The sequence below is a fragment of the Oncorhynchus kisutch genome, linkage group LG23, assembly GCF_002021735.2.
Source record: "Oncorhynchus kisutch isolate 150728-3 linkage group LG23, Okis_V2, whole genome shotgun sequence".
NCBI classification, from domain to species: Eukaryota; Metazoa; Chordata; class Actinopteri; order Salmoniformes; family Salmonidae; genus Oncorhynchus; species Oncorhynchus kisutch.
Window position 1 is genome coordinate 4,699,999 of NC_034196.2, and position 24,226 is coordinate 4,724,224.

Here is a 24,226-nt window from a genome sequence, read left to right on the forward strand (position 1 = left end):
GAAATATATACCACTTAGCAGAGTGTGTGTGTGATCCCAGCGGAAATGGAACCCACGACGTTGGCATTGCCAGTGCTACTCTCTCACCAACTGAACCCCACCGGACCTATTCACATCTTGTGACTGAACCTCAGGAAATATATACCACTTAGCAGAGTGTGTGTGTTATCCCAGCGGAAATGGCACCCACGACGTTGGCATTGCCAGTGCTACTCTCTCACCAACTGAACCCCACCGGACCTATTCACATCTTGTGACTGAACCTTTTAGAGTGGACGTTCTCTGTAGTGAAGCCCTTGTAGAGTATTTTAAGTAGCACGGTGGTGCTACAGTAGATCGCTTGTAAATAGCAGTGGTCAGAGACGCCGTGGCCCAAAATCTGTCTTGCGTACTACTATAATCTGATTTGTAGTATGACTAAAGACTTGCTAAATTGCCTAAATTCAGTGTTTTGACATGTTCCTCCGTGCACCTTCTGATTCAGTGTTTTGACATGTTCCTCCACCTTCTGATTCAGTGTTTTGACATGTTCCTCCGTGCACCTTCCGATTCAGTGTTTTGACATGTTCCTCCACCTTCTGATTCAGTGTTTTGACATGTTCCTCCGTGCACCTTCCGATTCAGTGTTTTGACATGTTCCTCCGTGCACCTTCTGATTCAGTGTTTTGACATGTTCCTCCACCTTCTGATTCAGTGTTTTGACATGTTCCTCCACCTTCTGATTCAGTGTTTTGACATGTTCCTCCGTGCACCTTCTGATTCAGTGTTTTGACATGTTCCTCCGTGCACCTTCTGATTCAGTGTTTTGACATGTTCCTCCGTGCACCTTCCGATTCAGTGTTTTGACATGTTCCTCCGTGCACCTTCTGATTCAGTGTTTTGACATGTTCCTCCACCTTCCGATTCAGTGTTTTGACATGTTCCTCCACCTTCCGATTCAGTGTTTTGACATGTTCCTCCGTGCACCTTCTGATTCAGTGTTTTGACATGTTCCTCCGTGCACCTTCTGATTCAGTGTTTTGACATGTTCCTCCGTGCACCTTCTGATTCAGTGTTTTGACATGTTCCTCCACCTTCTGATTCAGTGTTTTGACATGTTCCTCCGTGCACCTTCTGATTCAGTGTTTTGACATGTTCCTCCGTGCACCTTCCGATTCAGTGTTTTGACATGTTCCTCCACCTTCCGATTCAGTGTTTTGACATGTTCCTCCGTGCACCTTCTGATTCAGTGTTTTGACATGTTCCTCCGTGCACCTTCTGATTCAGTGTTTTGACATGTTCCTCCGTGCACCTTCTGATTCAGTGTTTTGACATGTTCCTCCGTGCACCTTCTGATTCAGTGTTTTGACATGTTCCTCCACCTTCTGATTCAGTGTTTTGACATGTTCCTCCACCTTCTGATTCAGTGTTTTGACATGTTCCTCCGTGCACCTTCTGATTCAGTGTTTTGACATGTTCCTCCGTGCACCTTCTGATTCAGTGTTTTGACATGTTCCTCCGTGCACCTTCCGATTCAGTGTTTTGACATGTTCCTCCGTGCACCTTCTGATTCAGTGTTTTGACATGTTCCTCCACCTTCCGATTCAGTGTTTTGACATGTTCCTCCACCTTCCGATTCAGTGTTTTGACATGTTCCTCCGTGCACCTTCTGATTCAGTGTTTTGACATGTTCCTCCGTGCACCTTCTGATTCAGTGTTTTGACATGTTCCTCCGTGCACCTTCTGATTCAGTGTTTTGACATGTTCCTCCACCTTCTGATTCAGTGTTTTGACATGTTCCTCCGTGCACCTTCTGATTCAGTGTTTTGACATGTTCCTCCGTGCACCTTCCGATTCAGTGTTTTGACATGTTCCTCCACCTTCCGATTCAGTGTTTTGACATGTTCCTCCGTGCACCTTCTGATTCAGTGTTTTGACATGTTCCTCCGTGCACCTTCTGATTCAGTGTTTTGACATGTTCCTCCGTGCACCTTCTGATTCAGTGTTTTGACATGTTCCTCCGTGCACCTTCTGATTCAGTGTTTTGACATGTTCCTCCGTGCACCTTCTGATTCAGTGTTTTGACATGTTCCTCCGTGCACCTTCTGATTCAGTGTTTTGACATGTTCCTCCGTGCACCTTCTGATTCAGTGTTTTGACATGTTCCTCCGTGCACCTTCTGATTCAGTGTTTTGACATGTTCCTCCACCTTCTGATTCAGTGTTTTGACATGTTCCTCCGTGCACCTTCCGATTCAGTGTTTTGACATGTTCCTCCGTGCACCTTCTGATTCAGTGTTTTGACATGTTCCTCCGTGCACCTTCTGATTCAGTGTTTTGACATGTTCCTCCGTGCACCTTCCGATTCAGTGTTTTGACATGTTCCTCCGTGCACCTTCCGATTCAGTGTTTTGACATGTTCCTCCGTGCACCTTCTGATTCAGTGTTTTGACATGTTCCTCCGTGCACCTTCCGATTCAGTGTTTTGACATGTTCCTCCGTGCACCTTCTGATTCAGTGTTTTGACATGTTCCTCCACCTTCTGATTCAGTGTTTTGACATGTTCCTCCACCTTCTGATTCAGTGTTTTGACATGTTCCTCCGTGCACCTTCTGATTGTGTTTTGACATGTTCCTCCGTGCACCTTCTGATTCAGTGTTTTGACCCACTTAACCCCGACATTTCTCCCAGGTTTTCACCTTCGTTGTAAAGCCCTAGTTATTTTGTTGCTTTGACGGTCATCTCTGAATATGTATTATTTATTTCAGGTGATTTAACCCTGTTAAGGGAACGGAACTCTCATTTTAATATGGTGAAACTATTCCTTTTCAAAATAAACATCTAAAAGCAGGTGAGCTGAGCTGATTGAGCATTACATGTCAACCCTGTTAGATAAACAGGCTATAAATGTTTTGAAAATGACATTTTATTTGAGTGATGTTCGATCGGGTTCAATCTGGGGTTTGGCTGGGCTACTCAAGGACATTCAGAGGCTTGTCCTGAATCCACTCCTGCGTTATCTTGGCTGTGTGCATAGGGTCGTGGTCCTGTTGGAAGGTAAACCTTCGCCCCAGTCTGAGGTCCTGAGCGCTCTGGAGGAGGTTTTCATCAAGGATCTCTCTGTTCTTTGCTCCGTTCATCTTTCCCTCGATCCTGATTAGTCTCCTAGTCCCTGGCACTGAAAAACATCCCCACAGCATGATGCTGCCACCAGAAATTCCAGAAATTAACTTTTAACAAGGCACACCTGTTAATTGAAATGCTTTCCACCTTATGAAGCTGGTTGAGAGAATGCCAAGAGTGTGCAAAGCTGTCATCAAGGCAAAGGGTGGCTACTTTGTAGAATCTAAAACCTATATTGATTTAACACTTTTTCTTAGTTACTACATGATTCCATATGTGTTATTTCATAGTTTTGATGTCTTCACTATTATTCTACAATGTATAAATCAGTACAAATAAAGAAAAATGCTTGAATAAGTAGGTGTCCAAACCTTTGGCTGGTACTATATATACTTTTTAATCTCTTGAGATGGGGAAAATGAAGCTGAACATGTGCTCTCTCTTACAGAATGTGAAATGTAAAGTTATTGTTGATCAAATTGTACTCATCAAAAGGCATTGAATGGATGGAACATCTCATGTACACAGGAAAATATTATCAGTGCAAAGTGCTCATGAATGATTTCTCCTGCTTTGTAAACAAGCAGCTTGCTCACAAAGTCAACTTCTGAAGCAAAATTGAAGTCATTCGGGGACTCGTATGAAAGTGGAAGGGAAAACACATTGAAGTCTGAGAGCTTCTGACGGGTGGTTTGCCTGATCAATGCCCTCCAATGTGGAAATGTGACTCCATATCTGTGTGTGTGTGTGTGTGTGTGTGTGTGTGTGTGTGCGCGCGCCTGCACTGTATGTATATGGGTACTCACTTTTATGTGGGTACTCACTTTTCTCACTTTTTGTATCTACTGTACAGTATAGATGAGTAAACACCTATGTCTCATTCTTTCTGTCTGGAATCTCGCCCTCTACCAGGTGATGCATACTACCTGGCCATCGGTGGAGGTGTAGCAGAACACAACTGGAACCACATCAAGACCGTTCTCCAGGATGAGGGTCTCAACTGCCAGCTGACTGACTACTCTGAAGACATGGGAATGATCAGCATCCAGGGGCCCAAGAGGTGAGTGTGACCCCCCCCCAGTTGGAAAATGACTGCGGGGACTTGCTTCCATTCAGCCACGAGCATTAGTGAGGTTGGGCACGGATGTTGGGCGATTAGGCCTGGCTCGCAGTCGGCGTTCCAATGCATCTCAAAGGTGTTCGATAGGTTTGAGTTCAGGGCTCTGTGCAGGCCAGTCATGTTCTTCCACACCGATCTCGACAAACCATTGAATGTCATTGTATGCTGTAGCATTACGATATCCCTTCAACGGAACCAAGGGGACTAGCCCAAACCATGAAAAACAGACCCAGACCATTATTCCTCCTCCACCAAACTTTACAGTTGGCACTACACATTTCGGGCAGGTAGTGTTCTCCTGGCATCCACCAAATCCAGATTTATCCGTTGGACTGCCGAATGGTGATGAATCACTCCAGAGAACGCGTTTCTACTGCTCCAGAGTCCAATGGCGGCGAGCTTTACACCACTCCAGCCGACGCTTGGCGATCTTAGGCTTGTGTGCGCCTGCTTGGCTATGGAAACCCATTTCATGAAGCTCCCGACTGACAGTTCTTGTGCTGACGTTGCTTCAATGCAGTTTGGAACTCGGTAGTGAGCGTTGCAATGGTCTCTGACGTCAACCGCAGCAAGGAATGTCATCATACACAGAAATCTTGCCTCGGGAAAGGGCCTGTTTTTTCCAAGTCAAACCTACACTCAGGAAAGGGCCTGTTAATTCCAAGTCAAACCTACACTCAGGAAAGGGCCTGTTATTTCCAAGTCAAACCTACACTCAGGAAAGGGCCTGTTATTTCCAAGTCAAACCTACACTCAGGAAAGGGCCTGTTATTTCCAAGTCAAACCTACACTCAGGAAAGGGCCTGTTATTTCCAAGTCAAACCTACACTCAGGAAAGGGCCTGTTATTTCCAAGTCAAACCTACACTCAGGAAAGGGCCTGTTATTTCCAAGTCAAACCTACACTCAGGAAAGGGCCTCTCCTTGTGATGGAACACTAGTCTGTAACTGTATTCGGTAACTGTTAGAGCCATGAGGAAAAGATTCAACAGTCATAAATCTTGACCGTAGTACTCATTGTGGTCTGATTTCATGCCACTTGAGCATACCACGCCTTGCTGATGCTAAGTTATATGAAACCATTGACATTGGAAATGCAACGTTAGTTTTTTCTCTCCCACTGCACAGAAATTTAATCAACCCTACAGTTCCCTTACTGCATCTAGTATGGGCAAATTGTGTGTGTGGCAGCTACACTGCCATCCCCCTGGGTTTATCAGTATTAAAAACGGTAAATGATTCCCTGAATGCTTACGAAACGGAATGGCAAATAACCCTGCTCAATAAAGACTCCCTCATTTCTCATATGTCTTCAGTTTCTGAGATGAGGCTCTCACTTCTGCTTAGAGTAAGCCACAAGTCATCAGCACAACCACTACATACAGAGTTACACACACACATATAGTTACACACACTCAGTTACACACGCACATATAGTTACACACACACACACACACAGTTACACACACACTCAGTTACACACGCACATATAGTTACACACACACAGTTACACACGCACACAGTCATACACACACGCACACGGTTACACAGTTACACACACACACGCACAATTACACACACACAGTTATACGCACACACGCACAGTTACGCACGCACGCGCAGTTACGCACGCACGCGCAGTTACGCACGCACGCGCAGTTACGCACGCACGCGCAGTTACGCACGCACGCGCAGTTACGCACGCACGCGCAGTTACGCACGCACGCGCAGTTACGCACGCACGCGCAGTTACGCACGCACGCGCAGTTACGCACGCACGCGCAGTTACGCACGCACGCGCAGTTACGCACGCACGCGCAGTTACGCACGCACGCGCAGTTACGCACGCACGCGCAGTTACGCACGCGTTACGCACGCACGCAGTTACGCACGCACGCGCAGTTACGCACGCACGCGCAGTTACGCACGCACGCGCAGTTACGCACGCGTTACGCACAGTTACACACACACACACGCACAGTTACACACACACACACGCACAGTTACACACACACACACGCACAGTTACACACACAGTTACACACACACACACACACACACACACACACACACACACACAGTTACACACACTATGCTTGGACTTTGTCAGAATTTGTGGGTTTTTGTTTGTCCACCCACTTCTTGAGGATTGACCACAAGTTCTCAATGGGATTAAGGTCTGGGGAGTTTCCTGGCCATGGACCCAAAATATCAATGTTTTGTTCCCTGACCCGCTTAGTTATCACTTTTGCCTTATGGCAAGGTGCTTCATCATGCTGGAGAAGGCATTGTTCATCACCACTGTTCCTGGATGGTTGGGAGAAGTTGCTCTCGGAGGATGTGTTGGTACCATTCTTTATTCATGCTGTGTTCTTAGGTAAAATTGTGAGTGAGCCCACTCCCTTGGCTGAGAAGCAACCCCACACATGAATGGTCTCCGGATGCTTTACTGTTGGCATGACACAGGACTGATGGTAACGCTCACCTTGTCTTCTCCGGACAATCTTTTTTCCGGATGCCCCAAACAATCAGAAAGGGGATTCATCAGAGAAAATGACTTTAGTCCAGTCCTCAGCAGTCCAATCCCTGTTCCTTTTGCAGAATATCAGTCTGTCCCTGATGTTTTTCCTGGAGAGAAGTAGCTTCTTTGCTGCCCTTCTTGACACCAGGCCATCCTCCAAAAGTCTTCACCTCACTGTGCATGCAGATGCACTCACACCTGCCTGCTTCCATTCCTGAGTAAGCTCTGTACTGGTGGTGCCGCGATCCCACAGCTGAATCAATTTTAGGAGACGGTCCTGGCGCTTGCTGGACTTTCTTGGGCACCCTGAAGCCTTCTTCACAACAATTGAACTGCTCTCCTTGAAGTTCTTGATGATCCGATAAATGGTTGATTTAGGTGCAATCTTACTGGCAGCAATATCCTTACCTGTGAAGCCCTTTTTGTGCAAAGCAATGATGACGGCACGTGTTTCCTTGCAGGTAAACATGATTGACAGAGGAAGAACAATGATTCCAAGCACCACCCTCCTTTTGAAGCTTCCAGTCTGTTATTCGAACTCAATCAGCATGTCAGAGTGATGTCAGCAGGTCTTTTTGTGGCAAGGCTGAAATGCAGTGGAAATGTTTTTAGGGGATTCAGTTCATTAGCATGGCAAAGAGGGACTTTGCAATTCATCTGATCATCTTCATAACATTCTGAAGTGTATGCAAATTGCTATCATACAAACTGAGTCAGCAGACTTTGTGAAAATTAATATTTGGGTCATTCTCAACTTTTGGACACGACTGTACACAGTTTCTGAAATGAGGCACTCACTTTTACTTCGAGTAAGTCACTAGTCATCAGCACAACTAATATGTCTTTTACAGTAACTGCTGGTTTACTTACTGTAATTCATCAGCACAACCCGTAACGTTAGTCGCACACAGTTACCCTAGCCTTACTCACTGTATAGCCTCCATTTAAGTCACCCTGGACAGATGTGGGTGAGCAAAGCTGCTCTAGGCCCAAAACTTGCAGAAATAAAGATATAATTCATGCCTTACCTTTGACGAGCTTCTTCTGTTGGCACTCCAATATGTCCCATAAACATCACAAATGGTCCTTTTGTTTGATTAATTCCGTCGGATATATGTCCAAAATGTCCATTTTATTTGGCGCGTTTGATCCAGAAAAACACCGGTTCCAACTCGCGCAACATGACTACAAAATATCTCAAAAGTTACCTGTAAGCTTTGTGCAAACATTTCAAACTTCTTTCCTAATACAACTTTAGGTAATTTCTAACGTAAATAATCGATCAAATTTAAGACGGGATTAACTGTGTTCAATGCCGGAGGAAAACAAAGTGGAGTGCACTTTTCAGGTCATGCGCCTGTAACAAAGGGTACACTTCCCTCGAGCCTCGTTCTGAACAGTGCTACTTCTTCATTTCTCAAAGGAAAAACCTCAACCAATTTCTAAGACTGTTGACATCTAGTGGAAGCGATAGGAACTGCAAGAAATCTGGATTCCCAATGAAATCTTATTGAAAAGGTTTCGTCTGCCAAATAAGTTCTGTTATACTCACAGACATGATTCAAACAGTTTTAGAAACGTCAGTGTGTTCTATCCAAATATAATAATATGCATATCTTAGCTTCTGGGCCTGAGTAGCAGGCAGTTTACTTTTCATCCGGATGTGAAAATACTACCACCTATCCCAGAGAAGTTAAACGTTCCGGTTGAAAAGGATTTCACTGTGACTGTGAACTTGCTGTGTGTCGTTATGGCTGTCCCTGGGCCGCCTTCTGCTCCGTCTGTCTCTCTGTCGCAACAGACTAACTCCAGCTAGTAGAAATGACTGTCCCCAGCCCCCATACATATTAGTGTCTTTTTCATCATGCCCCTCCGTCATAATCTCTCACTTCCTCCCTCGTCCCCCTTCCCACAATCCTGAAATATGAATGAAATGCTGTCACAACACATCTGATGTGTTGAGAGTCCCCTGCGGCAGCTAGCGACGAGGAGGCAATGAGAGGATATTGAAGAGGAGGGGGGGATTTCTCTCTGGTCTGATTTGTACACGGATAGGCAGGGGACACATACTTGTTCCCTTGTACTGTGTGGGCTCTGTGTATCACATACATAGTTGGGACTGAATTAGTAGTTCTGCAAATAGTTTGAAGTTTAATTAGTGCAATCTCAATTTAGAAATGTTTAATTCAATGTTGTCACGTAATAGTGCAATAGGAGTTTTACAACAACTCAAATTAAGAGTTTGGTTAGATTTGGGGGTGATATGCAGCCAGCTGTGTGTGTGTGTGTGATTTCTCATTAGGAACAGATCTGTGATCCTGCGCTAACTGCCACACTAAATGGGTAGTCTGATCAACTAATTGGCTGTTTCACAGCCCACACTATCCACGCACTAACGCACACACTCACACAGAGGGTTTATAATTAGACAGCTTGTCGGCCTCTACAGTTCAGTAAGCATGACGTTTCAGAGGGAAGGGAATGGGCTGTTCATGAAATATCGGACCGCTTTATACCACTGATCCATTCGACAGCAACTAATCACATTGCCTCATACATAAAAATAAAAAATAAAATGAAACCACCTACCTTCACGAACAAAATATATTATCTCTCTACCTCCACATATTCCCCTGGCCCTACACCTTATCTCCCTCTGTACCTCACACATTTAATTAGTCCTTTATGAGTTCCTCTGCTTAGTGTTAGGTGCTTGCACACACACACACGCGCGCGCTCTGGCAGAGCCTAAACATCCATTACTCTTCCGCCGTCCACCGGCAGCCGCTCCAACTCTGAGATTTACCTCTGAAGAATGATGCGTCTGCAATCTCAGCCAGCCGTCCGGCCATTCCTGTACCTAGAAAAGCCCTGGTCCTTGTCGTAAATGGCATATTTTGGCCTATTTTTATACAGAGGTTTGTTTATCAACGTAGCGTGACCGTAGCGGCTCACAGTCCACGTCTCTGCCCTAGTGTAAACATCCATCACTTTGACTGCTGCCAATGTAGCTGTGTTTGTGTCTTGAGGATGGAGCCTTATTGACCTGTACCTGGAGACGCTGCCGCCGGCCCCGAAATGAGGAAGCCATCTCTATCTGCTGGAGGAAAGAGGTGTATGGAGCCAAATGAGAGAGAAGCGTCACAGTGAAAGAGGTGTATGGAGCCAAATGAGAGAGAAGCGTCACAGTGAAAGAGGTGTATGGAGCCAAATGAGAGAGAAGCGTCACAGTGAAAGAGGAGCTCCCTCTGAGCTCATCGTCTAGGCTGTTTTGGCCCAATAGCCCTGCAAGCCACGCAGCTGCTACCAATGACTACAGTCAGGGGCCCTTCAGTGATAGCCTGATCGCAAATTGGTTTGTGCTGTCTTGCCAGCTCCCTACAGTCATTGTCTAGTTTGGCAAGACTACACAAACAGATCTGGGATCAGGCTACTTCAGTGACGAGGCCCTTTCCAGAAAGCAGATTGTGCGCGCAGAGGAACTCATAAGGGCAGACCCGGGCCCAGTGTCGCAGACAACACCCAACCAAACCTGAACACTGTCCATGAAATATGAATGATGATTGTTTTTGTCTACTCAATCATGAGTGTGTGTTGTGCCGCGCTGCCTGTCTGACTTATATTGTCTGTCGTGGACTTTTCTCAGATGGACAGGTTGACTGCTAGGTACTTTGGCTGACGCGAGCTCTGCTGCCATTGGGGATTGACCGATATACTGGGGATTCACTGATGATCCCTTTTGGCAGTTCCTGATTGACCCGGCGATTGGATGATACTGGTTGATTGACAGCTGATTTGCTGACGTGGTGTTCTGTGTCTGTCCACAGTCGAGAGGTGCTACAGGAGATCCTGGATACAGACCTGAGTAACGAAGCCTTCCCTTTCTCCACACACAAAGTCTGTAATGCTGTCGGACACAAGGTAAGAGAAAGGACCTGTCTGTCTTGTCTTCCTGGCTGGCTGGCTCTATTGGTCTGTCTGGCTAGCAGTTATTTTCCCCTTTCATTCCCACCCTTAGACACACACACACACTCCTGCCTCATCAAATGTATAATTTAATCTGGTACAAATGACTTTTCTTCACACAGTGATGTCAATTGCCAATGGAATTCAAGTAGTAAATTCGAATAAATGTACACTTCATGGCGCTGCTTGACGAAGGGTTCTTTTCTCCTTAGTGTGCATGAGAGAGAGCAAGGAAAGAGCGAGGGTGCATAACTTTGTGCGTTCATGCGTGCACAAAGGTGGTTGTTGTATGTGCGCGCGTTTGCATGTAGCTGCCTGCGTGTGTGTTTTGTTGGGTGTCTTGGCCTAGTTGTGTATTGTGAGTGAGGAACCCGAGTGAGTGTTGTGCCTGTTTATGGGACAGATGGCCTGGCTCACATCACCCCTGTGACTGACTGCGACCTCATGTCAAACACTCTGCACACTTCTCTAACCTCCCTCTCTCTCTTTTTTTCCTATTGCGCTCTCTCATCTGTCCCTCTCCCCCTCTCCATTATTCATATCTCCCTTGAATCAAAACATTTTAGTCTTTCACCATCCAGTCTTTTCCTCCTCTCTGCCTCATTTCAGAGTTGTAGAAAACATGTACGTCTCTCTGTACATTTAATACATACCATCTTCATTTGACCAGTTTCTCACGGCAGTAAAATAATCCTGCAGGAAATCTGAATTATGTGGATTATAATTCATGGATATTTTTGTAGGGGTTGATGCATTTTCCGTTGGGGCAAATCAAGTTTAAGTGGAAATGACACACTTTAGAAGCCTTTTTAAACCTTCAATAGACCACTAGTTGCCACAATCTGACAACAGTGATCAAATCAACATCTCTATACATGTTTAGCTGTAATACATTTGGAGTGTTTATTAAATGTATAAACATCCAATACAGCTCTAACTATTACACTGTAATTACAGTATAAAACACTGGGTCCTCTATGTTTCCCAGTAGATGAGCAGAGCAGCGTTGGAACGGAGTGGCTCTCCTCTCCCAAATAAAGACAGCTCTATTTCGAACGAAGCCTCTGGCACAGTGTCACTAATGCATTCTGTTTTGATTTTGTTGAATTAGGTTTTTTCCTGGATTCCCCTTGTTTCTTTGGCATCTGCCTGCCTTCACTAATGCCCCATCCTGTCCTACATTAAGTACGGTCTTGATGGCATTTTAGCCCCGATGATGGTCTCACTGCTGTGCTGAAAACACGGTCTTTGCCTGTGCCCCAACTCACTCATTACACATCATTTTCCCATACAGGTTTAACATACCGTCAGGCAGGTTGTTTGGTTTGGAGGGGGTGGGCACGCGCCCGCACACCCACACGTGCGCACACACCCACACGCGTGCCCACCCCCACGCACACCCACCCACGTGCATGCATGCATGGGTGTGCATGTGTGCCTGCATGCATGATTATTATTTGTGTACGTGTTATGTGAGAGGATCTTGGCCTAGTTCTGTCCGGATCCCTAGAGTTTCCTGCTGTGAGTGGGGGGGATAAAGGTACCTGTGTGAGGCTGTGCTGGCCAGATGGTGTGGCTGACAGGGCCTCCTCTGGGGCTGCCTCTTCAACTATCTCCTCAGCTTCTCCTCACATTCCTCCTGCTGTCCTGCTTCACCAGTCTCTCACCCTCTCCTCTTCTTTAGTCTCCCATCTCTTCTTCTGCTCTTCCTCGTCTCCCTATCCAGCTCTATCCCTAACACATTTTTATCAGTTCCCATCCTGTTCCCTTCCCATGCTTCTGTTCATCCTCCCACGCTCTCTCTCTCTCTCTCTCTCTCTCTCTGTTCCCTCTCTCCCTGCGAGGAACTTCCCATGCTTCTGTTCATCCTCCCACGCTCTCTCTCTGTTCCCTCTCTCCCTGCGAGGAACTTCTTCATTAGAATGTACGGCAGCCCGGCATACAGACCATGTCCTTGAAGACGTGGTGTGTGTGTGTGTGTGTGTGTGGGAACAGTAGATAGTAGGAGGGTTACAGAGCAGCTGTGCTGTTCTCCAGAAGGGTTCTCTCTGTCAGACTAGACCAGTGTGAGCTGCCTTCCTGCTCTCAAGGACAACTCGTACACAATTCCTCTATTCATTCCATTACATATATATTACATTGGGTTCTGGCCATGCAATTTAAAGTCTCATTGCATACAGTGTGTTGCAATTACTGTGTCTTATTAGAGCCCGGTCATGTCCCAGGACATTTAAATGATCACTTTCCTCGTTCGCTCACTAACTCGCTCACTGTCTTTCACTCATTAATTCTCATTCTGTCACCCCCTCCCCCTCTAGGTGCGTGCCATGCGTCTGTCCTTCGTGGGCGAGCTGGGCTGGGAACTGCACATCCCTAAGGACTCCTGCTTGCCCGTCTACCAGGCTGTCATGGCTGCCGGTGCCAAGCACAGCATCATCAACGCCGGATACAGAGCCATCGACTCCCTCAGTATAGAGAAAGGTGTTTGTGTGTGTGTGCCAATGACTCCCTCCGCATAGACATGTATTGAGAAAGGTATAGTACAGCTCCGAAAGAGTTTGGTGGCAGAACAACAACTCCAGAACCAGCTGTGGTTTTCTGAGCTGAGGGGCTGGTGGCAGAACAACAACTCCAGAACCAGCTGTGGTTTTCTGAGCTGAGGGGCTGGTGGCAATACAACACAACCACCAGCTGTGGTTTTCTGAGCTGAGGGGCTGGTGGCAACACAACACAACCACCAGCTGTGGTTTTCTGAGCTGAGGGGCTGGTGGCAACACAACACAACCACCAGCTGTGGTTTTCTGAGCTGAGGGGCTGGTGGCAACACAACACAACCACCAGCTGTGGTTTTCTGAGCTGAGGGGCTGGTGGCAACACAACACAACCACCAGCTGTGGTTTTCTGAGCTGAGGGGCTGGTGGCAACACAACACAACCACCAGCGGTGGTTTTCTGAGCTGAGGGGCTGGTGGCAACACAACACAACCACCAGCTGTGCTTCAGCTATGACATGCCCAGGCTCAGAGTACAGTAACAGTCCTATTAATGGCTTAACTGACTAGTGCCCAGGCTGAGTACAGTAACAGTCCTATTAATGGCTTAACTGACTAGTGCCCAGGCTCAGAGTACAGTAACAGTCCTATTAATGTCTTAACTGACTAGTGCCCAGGCTGAGTACAGTAACAGTCCTATTAATGTCTTAACTGACTAGTGCCCAGGCTCAGAGTACAGTAACAGTCCTATTAATGTCTTAACTGACTAGTGCCCAGGCTGAGTACAGTAACAGTCCTATTAATGTCTTAACTGACTAGTGCCCAGGCTCAGAGTACAGTAACAGTCCTATTAATGTCTTAACTGACTAATGCCCAGGCTGAGTACAGTAACAGTCCTAATAATGTCTTAACTGGCTAGTGCCCAGGCTGAGTACAGTAACAGTCCTATTAATGTCTTAACTGACTAGTGCCCAGGCTGAGTACAGTAACAGTCCTATTAATGTCTTAACTGACTAGTGCCCAGGCTCAGAGTACAGTAACAGTCCTATTAATGGCTTAACTGACTAGTGCCCAGGCTGAGTACAGTAACAGTCCTATTAATGGCTTAACTGACTAGTGCCCAGGCTGAGTACAGTAACAGTCCTATTAATGTCTTAACTGACTAGTGCCCAGGCTGAGTACAGTAACAGTCCTATTAATGTCTTAACTGACTAGTGCCCAGGCTCAGAGTACAGTAACAGTCCTATTAATGTCTTAACTGACTAGTGCCCAGGCTGAGTACAGTAACAGTCCTATTAATGTCTTAACTGACTAGTGCCCAGGCTCAGAGTACAGTAACAGTCCTATTAATGTCTTAACTGACTAGTGCCCAGGCTGAGTACAGTAACAGTCCTATTAATGGCTTAACTGACTAGTGCCCAGGCTCAGAGTACAGTAACAGTCCTATTAATGTCTTAACTGACTAGTGCCCAGGCTGAGTACAGTAACAGTCCTATTAATGTCTTAACTGACTAGTGCCCAGGCTCAGAGTACAGTAACAGTCCTATTAATGTCTTAACTGACTAGTGCCCAGGCTCAGAGTACAGTAACAGTCCTATTAATGTCTTAACTGACTAGTGCCCAGGCTGAGTACAGTAACAGTCCTATTAATGTCTTAACTGACTAGTGCCCAGGCTCAGAGTACAGTAACAGTCCTATTAATGTCTTAACTGACTAGTGCCCAGGCTGAGTACAGTAACAGTCCTATTAATGTCTTAACTGACTAGTGCCCAGGCTAAGAGTACAGTAACAGTCCTATTAATGTCTTAACTGAATGTATACACCTCCATAGGCAGCAGACAGTGTGTCAGATGTCCATAGGTATCAGTCGTAGTGTTGTCACGATACCAGTATCGCGATACTAGGAAGCAAAGGAAACAAAACACGAAGCGGACAGAATTTCACGAGGAAAACAGTCCTAATGTTGGAGACAACTGCCTTATGGTGTCACCCAGAGTCACATTTGTTTTACAGAAGTAGATTTTAAAGGACCATAGAGTTTTGTCGGCTTCCTGTTTTATTTTTTGCCAAGGATAATCTGGTATGGTAAGTATCGCGATACTGGTGTCGTGACAACATGGAGCAGAGCTGTAAGTGAAACAGAGCGGGTTTGGTTCAATACCTGTGTCCTTGAGAGAACAGCAGTAGCATGACCAGCAGAAATGAGAGACCCATTACAGTGGCTGTTTGACGTATCAGCAGGTAGCGGTTAGTTGCATGCCCGCTTGCCACTTGTTGCCGCCGGCTAGCCCTTGTGGTGAATTAGGGAGAAGTTTCCCCTTGCCGGTACAAAGCCTCTCCGTGACCAAGACTCCTGTCGGGCCTCCTCGTGGCGGCACACGTTTACTGGTTGTCTTGGAACTCCAGTCTAACCGGCTGGGGATCTCGGGAGCAGCAGTGGGCCCCAGAGGTGCATCTGTACAGGCCCACCTCTGTGTGGACAAGTCCTGGCAGCCATCAACCACTGTCGTCCCGCTGCCTTGTGGGTTAGTCTGGTACGACAACGGCTTGGGGAGCACACCTTGAAAGAAAAGAAGCGTGCTCGCGGTGCGCGGAGGCCGACAGAGTGCGGTTCCGGCAGCCTCCTGCAGCTGTGGAAGGTACTGGTCGTCCCCCCTTGCCACTGGAATTTCCCCTTCCTACAGTGAAGTCGTGTTGTTGGGGATTGCGCGCACACTCAGCGGCACTTTAAATAACTTCCTTTGCACAGGTATCCACTTCTGACCTCGGTGAAGCCATCAACCGGAAACCGGGAGCCCTTAATTAGACCCCTGCACGCCAGTGGCACAGGGCTATTATGGTCACCAGCAGCTGGGACTTGAGTGGCAGCTGCTCTCAGCAGACCCCTGTGTGACTGAGCATCCCGACTTAGGAGCCACACTGCTCACCCCAGCTGGGGAGAGGCCTAGAAAAGGTGGCCTAAAAATTGCCCACTCACTCCATCCTGGATAGGCTACCGCACCTATCGGGAGTTCCACAACATCAGCACGGTGTGGGACTGGCAATTAAGAACAGCCTTCTACCCAGCCTCACCGAAACACCTGTCGGTGAGAAGAAAGACTCACCATATCCCCCTAGCCCAATATGTATTATGCTACTCTTCTCAGTGCATACGCACCAACGTTACCATCTGAAAATTAGGCAAAGGACGGCTTCTACCAGTCACTAGATGAGGCCCTTCACCGCATCCCCAGGAATGACAACATCTTTCTGCTGGGTGACTTCAACGCTAGGGTGGGACAGAACAACCAGGATATGGAACAAAGTGCTGGGTAGGCATGGCGTTGGCCAGGTCAATGAGAACGGCATGAGACTACTAGCTCTATGTGCCGAGCACGACCTCATTGTCACTAACACCTTGTTCCAGCAGAAGAACACATATAAGGCATCATGGATGTCCCCACGCTCCAAACACTGGCACCTGATGTACTACGTCATAGTGAGACGTTCTGACACTAATGACGTCCTGCTGACACGTGTTTCTGTGTCTAATGAATGCAGAGGGGGCTGGTGGGAGGAGCTAAAGGAGGATGGGCTCATTGTAATGGCTGGAATGGAACACATGTACATTTATCAAACATATGGAAACCGCATGTTTGACTCTGTTCCATGAATTCCATTCCAGCCATTCCCATCCTCCTATGGCTCCTCCCACCAGCCTCCACTGACTGAGTGTGAGTGTGTAAGCGTACATTACATCTGTCTCATCCATTCTGTGTCCTACCTCTTCCAAGGTTTGCAGTTTGGCGGGATAGTGACTCCCCTCCTCTCTCCCTAGGCTACAGACATTGGCATGCTGACCTGCGGCCTGACGACACACCTCTGGAGGCGGGACTAGCGTTCACCTGTAAGATGAAGAGCACCATTCCCTTCCTGGGTCGGGCCTCTCTGGAGAAACAGAAAGCTGAGGGACTACGTAGACGCATTGTCTGTTTCACCATTGACGAGTGAGTGGTCACGGTCACCATGGCAACTTTTTTAGCTTGAGGACATAATTAAATGTCACCAGCATTATTTTCTTATATCCTCGGCTTCTTTTTTTAAAGTCAACATGACCATGGCCTTAATGACAACCATAGAAATAGAAATGACAGAATCATATTTTCGTAACTTAGCCCACAAGTCTTCCCTGCCGTTAGTATACTGTAGCAGACCTGGTCTAAATGTGGTCTAAATGGTGAGGGACTAAGTGATGTTTCCAGTCATTCACTAAAACTGCTGTGGTTTGATTAGAAAGGGATTCGGTAAGAAGTGGATTTAAAGGTCTGTCAGCCTGACGTGATATCGTTTTCTGAGTTGATTCACTGAGACTACTCTTGTCTGGTTCGGGTCTGAGGTGCAGATAGAAATTCAATGAGTGGAGCTGACATGATCCCCTATTATACACACGGACAATCATATCTGTTCTACACAAGACATTTCTGTCTGAACGCTCGAACGTTACATCACCTGAACAGGTCTGTTTGATGTAGTGTGAGCCGTCTGTCTCTCTCGCTCTGGCGCTCTCTCTCTGGCGCTCGCTCTCTCTTTCTCTCTGGCTGGCTCTCTCGCTCTCGCTCGCTCTTTGGCTGGCTCTCGCTCTCTCTCTCTGGCTGGCTCTCTCTCTCTCTCTCTCTCTCTCTCTCTCTCTCTGGCTGGCTCTCTCTCTCTCTCTGGCTGGCTTTCTCTCTCTGGCTGGCTCGCTCTCTCTTTCTCTCTCTGGCTGGCTCGCTCTCGCGCTCTCTCTCTCTTGCTCTTTGGCTGGCACTCTCTCTCTGGCTGGCTCTCTCTCTCTGGCTGGCTCTCTCTCTCTGGCTGGCGCTCTCTCTGGCTGGCGCTCTGGTGCTTTCTCTCTCTGGCTCGCTCTCTGGCTTGCACTCTCGTTCTCTCGCACTCTCTCTGGCTCTCTCTCTCTTGCGCGCTCAGCCTTTCTCACGCTCGCTCAGCCTCTCTGGCAGTTGCTCAGGCTCTCTGGCAGTCACTGGCGCTCGCTCAGGCTCTCTGGCTGGCTCTCTCTCTCTGGCTGGCGCTCTCTGGCTAGCGCTCTCTCTCTCTGTCTCTCTCTCTCTCTCTGGCTCTCTCTCTCTGATGTTCTTGCTCTCTCTGGTGCTCTGGCGCTTTTTCTCTCTGGCTCACTCTCTCTTGCGCGCTCAGCCTTTCTCACGCTCGCTCAGCCCCTCTGGCATTCGCTCAGCCTCTCTGGCAGTCGCTCAGCCTCTCTTGCAGTAGCTCGGGCTCTCTGGCAGTCGCTCGGGCTCTCTGGCAGTCGCTCGGGCTCTCTGGCAGTCGCTCAGGCTCTCTGGCAGTTGCTCGGGCTCTCTGGCTGGCGGTCTGGCTCTCTGGCTGGTGCTCTGGCCCTCACTCAGGGTCTCTGGCTGGCGCTCTGGCTCTCGTTCAGGCTCTCTGGCTGGTGCTTTGGCGCTCGCTCAGGCTCTCTGGCTGGCGCTCTTGCTCTCTGGCTGGCGCTCTTGCTCTCTGACTGGCGCTCAGGTTCTCTGGCTGGTGCTCTGGCTCTCTGGCTGGTGCTCTGGCTCTCTGGCTGGTGCTCTGGCTCTCTGGCTGGTGCTCTGGCTCTCTGGCTGGCGCTCTGGCTCTCTGGCTGGCGCTCAGGCTCTGGCTGGCGCTCTGGTTCTCTGGCTGGTGCTCAGGCTCTGGCTGGCGCTCTGGCTCTCTGGCTGGCGCTCTGGCTCTCTGGCTGGCGCTCTGGCTGGCGCTCTGGCTTTTTGGCTGGCGCTCTGGCTCTTTGGCTAGCACTCTGGCTGGTGCTCTGGCTCTCTGGCTGGCGCTCTGGCTAGCGCTCTGGCTCTCGCTCAGGGTCTCTGGCTGGCACTCTGGCTCTCGCTCAGGCGCTCTGGCTCTCAAGCTGGCGCTCTGGCTCTCTAGCTAGTGCTCTGGCGTCGCTTAGGCTCTCTGGCAGTTGCTCAGGCTCTCTGGCAGTCGCTGGCGCTCTGGCGCTCGCTCAGGCTTTCTGGCTGGCGCTCTGGCTCTCTCTCTCTCTGTTCTTGTTCTCTCGGGCACTCTGGCGCTTTTTCTCTCTGGCGCGCTCTTGTGCTCTCTCTGGCTCGCTCTCTCTTGTGCGCTCAGTCTTTTCTCACGCTCGCTCAGCCTCTCTGGCAGTCTCTCAGCCTCTCTGGCAGTCTCTCAGCCTCTCTGGCAGTCGCTCAGGCTCTCTGGCTGGCGGTCTGGCTCTCTGGCTGGCGCTCTGGCCCTCGCTCAGGGTCTCTGGCTGGCGCTCTGGCTCTCGTTCTGGCTCTTTGGCTGGCGCTCTGGCTGGCGCTCAGGCTCTCTTGCTGGCTCTCTGGCTGGTGCTCTGGCTGGCACTCTGGCTCTCGCTTAGGCGCTCTGGCTGGCGCTCTGGCTCTCTGCCTGGCTCTTTGGCTGGCGCTCTGGCTCTCTGCCTGGCGCTCTGGCTCTTTGGCTGGTGCTCTGGCTCTCTGGCTGGCACTCTGGCTCTCGCTTAGGCGCTCTGGCTGGCGCTCTGGCTGGCACTCTGGCTCTCGCTTAGGCGCTCTTGCTGGCGCTCTGGCTCTTTGGCTGGTGCTCTGGCTCTCTATCTGGTGCTCTGGCGCTCGCTTAGGCTCTCTGGCAGTTGCTCAGGCTCTCTAGCAGTCGCCGGCGCTCTGGCGCTCCCTCAGGCTCTCTGGCTGGCGCTCTCTGGCTCTCTCTCTCTCTCTGATGTTCTTGCTCTCTCTCTCTCTTTTTCTCTCTGGCTCGCTTGCGCTCTTGCTCTCTGGCTCGCTCTCTCTGGCAGTCGCTCGGGCTCTCTGGCAGTCGCTCGGGCTCTCTGGCTGGCGGTCTGGCTCTCTGGCTGGTGCTCTGGCTCGCTGGCTGGCACTCACTCAGGGTCTCTGGCTCTCGCTCAGGGTCTCTGGCCGGCGCTCTGGCTCTCTGTCTGGCGCTCTGGCTCTCTGCCTGGCTCTTTGGCTGGCACTCTGTCTCTCTCTCTGGCGCTCTGTCTCTCTCTCTCTCTCTCTCTCTCTCTCTCTCTCTGGCGCTCTCTCTCTCTCTGGCGCTCTGTCTCTCTCTCTCTCTCTGGCGCTCTCTCTCTCTCTCTGGTGCTCTCTCTCTCTCTCTCTCTCTCTCTCTCTCTCTGGCGCTATGTCTCTCTCTCTCTCTCTCTGGCGCTATGTCTCTCTCTCTCTCTCTCTGGCGCTCTGTCTCTCTCTCTCTCTCTCTCTCTCTCTCTCTCTCTCTCTCTCTCTCTCTCTCTCTCTCTCTCTCTGGCGCTCTCTCTCTCTCTCTCTGGCGCTCTCTCTCTCTCTCTCTCTCTCTCTGGCGCTATGTCTCTCTCTCTCTGGCTCTCTCTCTGGCTCTCTCTCTCTCTCTCTCTCTCTGGCTCTCTCTCTCTCTCTCTCTCTCTCTGGCTCTCTCTCTCTGTCTCTCTCTCTCTCTCTCTCTCTCTCTCTCTCTCTCTCTCTCTCTCTCTCTCTCTCTCTGGCGCTCTCTCTCTCTCTCTCTGGCGCTCTGTCTCTCTCTCTGGCGCTCTGTCTCAATCTCAATTCACTTTGCTTCATTGTTATGACGTAAAGCTTACTTTGGATATTTACAATATTAAAATAATAGACGTACTTGTCAAAGGGACAACATTAACCAAGGGTCAAAATAACCATTGAACAATAACAATATAGAGGACATGTGCAGCGCTCTCTCCGTCTCTTGCACTGTCACATATATAAAATATTAACATTTTCCCACCAGAGGTGTGTTTCCATCAAACGTATTTTTAGCCGATAAAAGGCTGTGCGTGATGACGTAGTGCACATAAAAGCTCTTTAGTGTATGTGTACACTAAATGTGTACCGGATAAAAAAACAACTGAAGTTCTATGTGTTTATTTGCAATTTCAACTCTGGTTTTGTCACAAAAAACTGTTGCAATAAATAGCATACCTCCTTGACTGGTTTTGGTGCTCTAAAGACAACCGTTGATGATGAAGTGAACAGGGTTTTGGTGCTCTAAAGACAACCGTTGATGATAAAGTGAACAGGGTTTTGGTGCTCTAAAGACAACCGTTGATGATAAAGTGAACAGGGTTTTGGTGCTCTAAAGACAACCGTTGATGATAAAGTGAACAGGGTTTTGGTGCTCTAAAGACAACCGTTGATGATGAAGTGAACAGGGTTTTGGTGCTCTAAAGACAACCGTTGATGATGAAGTGAACAGGGTTTTGGTGCTCTAAAGACAACCGTTGATGATAAAGTGAACAGGGTTTTGGTGCTCTAAAGACAACCGTTGATGATAAAGTGAACAGGGTTTTGGTGCTCTAAAGACAACCGTTGATGATAAAGTGAACAGGGTTTTGGTGCTCTAAAGACAACCGTTGATGATAAAGTGAACAGGGTTTTGGTGCTCTAAAGACAACCGTTGATGATAAAGTGAACAGGGTTTTGGTGCTCTAAAGACAAACGTTGATGATAAAGTGAACAGGGTTTTGGTGCTCTAAAGACAACCGTTGATGATAAAGTGAACAGGGTTTTGGTGCTCTAAAGACAACCGTTGATGATAAAGTGAACAGGGTTTTGGTGCTCTAAAGACAACCGTTGATGATAAAGTGAACAGGGTTTTGGTGCTCTAAAGACAACCGTTGATGATAAAGTGAACAGGGTTTTGGTGCTCTAAAGACAACCGTTGATGATAAAGTGAACAGGGTTTTGGTGCTCTAAAGACAACCGTTGATGATAAAGTGAACAGGGTTTTGGTGCTCTAAAGACAACCGTTGATGATAAAGTGAACAGGGTTTTGGTGCTCTAAAGACAACCGTTGATGATAAAGTGAACAGGGTTTTGGTGCTCTAAAGACAACCGTTGATGATAAAGTGAACAGGGTTTTGGTGCTCTAAAGACAACCGTTGATGATAAAGTGAACAGGGTTTTGGTGCTCTAAAGACAACCGTTGATGATGAAGTGAACAGGGTTTTGGTGCTCTAAAGACAACCGTTGATGATAAAGTGAACAGGGTTTTGGTGCTCTAAAGACAACCGTTGATGATAAAGTGAACAGGGTTTTGGTGCTCTAAAGACAACCGTTGATGATAAAGTGAACAGGGTTTTGGTGCTCTAAAGACAACCTAAGTGTATGTAAACTTCCGACATCAACTGTATGTACACACAGTACCAGTCAAAACTATGAAATAACACATATGGAATCATGTAGTAACCAAAAAAGTGTGAAACAAATCAAAATATATTTTAGATTCTTCAAAGTAGCCACCCTTTGCCTTGATGACAGCTTTGCACACTCTTGGCATTCTCTCAACCAGCTCCATGAGAAATTATTTTCCAACAGTCTTGAAGGAGATCCCACATATGCTTGAGCACTTGTTGGCTGCTTTTCCTCTGTGGTCCAGCTCATTCCAAACCATCTCCATTTGGGTTGAGGTCGGGTGATTGTCGAGGCCAGGTCATCTGATGCAGCACTCCGTCACTCTCCTGCTTGGTCAAAATTGCCCTTACACAGCTTGGAGATGTGTGCTAGGTCATGTTCCTGTTGAAAAACAAATTATAGTCCAACTAACCGCAAACCAGATGGGATGGCGTATTGCTGCAGAATGCTGTGGTAGCCATGCTGGTTAAGTGTGCCTTGAATTCTAAATAAATCAGACAGTGCCACCAGCAAAGCACCCCCACACCTCCTCCTCCATGCTTCACAGTGGGAACCACACATGCGGAGATCATCCGTTAACCAACTCTGCGTCTCACAAAGACACGGTGGTTGGAACCAAAAATCTCCAATTTGGACTCATCAGACCAAAGGACAGATTTCCACCGGTCTAATTGCTCGTGTTTCTTTGCCCAAGCAAGTCTCTTCTTATTATTGGTGTCCTTTAGTAGTGGTTTCTTTGCAGCAATTTGACCATGTAGGCCTGATTCATGCAGTCTCATCTGAACAGTTGATGTTGAGATGTGTTTGTTACTTGAACTCTGAAGCATTTATTTGGGCTGTAATCTGAGGTGCAGTTAGATCTAATGAACTTATCCTCTGCAGCAGAGTTAACTCTGGCTCATCCTGTCCTGTGGAGGTCCTCATGAGAGCCATTTTCATCATAGCGCTTGATGGTTTTTGCGACTGCACTTGAAGAAACTTTCAATGTTCTTGAAATGTTCTGTATTGACTGACCTTCATGTCTTAAAGTAATGATGGACTGACCTTCCTGTCTTAAAGTAATGATGGACTGACCTTCATGTCTTAAAGTAATGATGGACTGACCTTCCTGTCTTAAAGTAATGATGGACTGACCTTCCTGTCTTAAAGTAATGATGGACTGACCTTCCTGTCTTAAAGTAATGATGGACTGACCTTCCTGTCTTAAAGTAATGATGGACTGACCTTCCTGTCTTGAAGTAATGATGGACTGACCTTCCTGTCTTAAAGTAATGATGGACTGATGTTCCTGTCTTAAAGTAATGATGGACTGACCTTCCTGTCTTAAAGTAATGATGGACTGACCTTCCTGTCTTAAAGTAATGATGGACTGACCTTCCTGTCTTAAAGTAATGATGGACTGACCTTCCTGTCTTAAAGTAATGATGGACTGACCTTCCTGTCTTAAAGTAATGATGACTGACCTTCCTGTCTTAAAGTAATGATGGACTGACCTTCCTGTCTTAAAGTAATGATGGACTGACCTTCCTGTCTTAACGTAATGATGGACTGACCTTCCTGTCTTAACGTAATGATGGACTGACCTTCCTGTCTTAAAGTAATGATGGACTGACCTTCCTGTCTTAAAGTAATGATGGACTGACCTTCCTGTCTTAAAGTAATGATGGACTGACCTTCCTGTCTTAAAGTAATGATGGACTGTCGTTTCTTTTTGCTTATTTGAGCTGTCATAATATAGACTTGGTCTTTTACCAAATAGGGCTGTACACCCCCTACCTTGTCACAACACAAGTGATTGGCTCAAACACATTAAGAAGGAAAGAAATTCCACAAATTATTTTTTAACAAGACACACCGGTTAATTGAATTGCATTCCATGTGACTACCTCATGAAGATGGTTGAGAGAAT

The 24,226-nt window shown here is 47.7% G+C and overlaps 1 protein-coding gene across 2 annotated transcripts in view; it reads left to right on the forward strand.

The window, feature by feature from the left end:
• sardh (sarcosine dehydrogenase) overlaps window positions 1–24,226 on the forward strand; it is an 87,488-nt gene that overhangs the window by 52,922 nt on the left and 10,340 nt on the right. For both annotated transcript variants that reach the window (XM_031802937.1, XM_031802936.1), the window contains 4 exons: window positions 4,014–4,161; window positions 10,569–10,662; window positions 13,026–13,188; window positions 17,016–17,184. In XM_031802937.1, coding sequence (XP_031658797.1) covers window positions 4,014–4,161; window positions 10,569–10,662; window positions 13,026–13,188; window positions 17,016–17,184 — 574 coding nt within the window. The remainder of the gene's footprint in view (window positions 1–4,013; window positions 4,162–10,568; window positions 10,663–13,025; window positions 13,189–17,015; window positions 17,185–24,226) is intronic.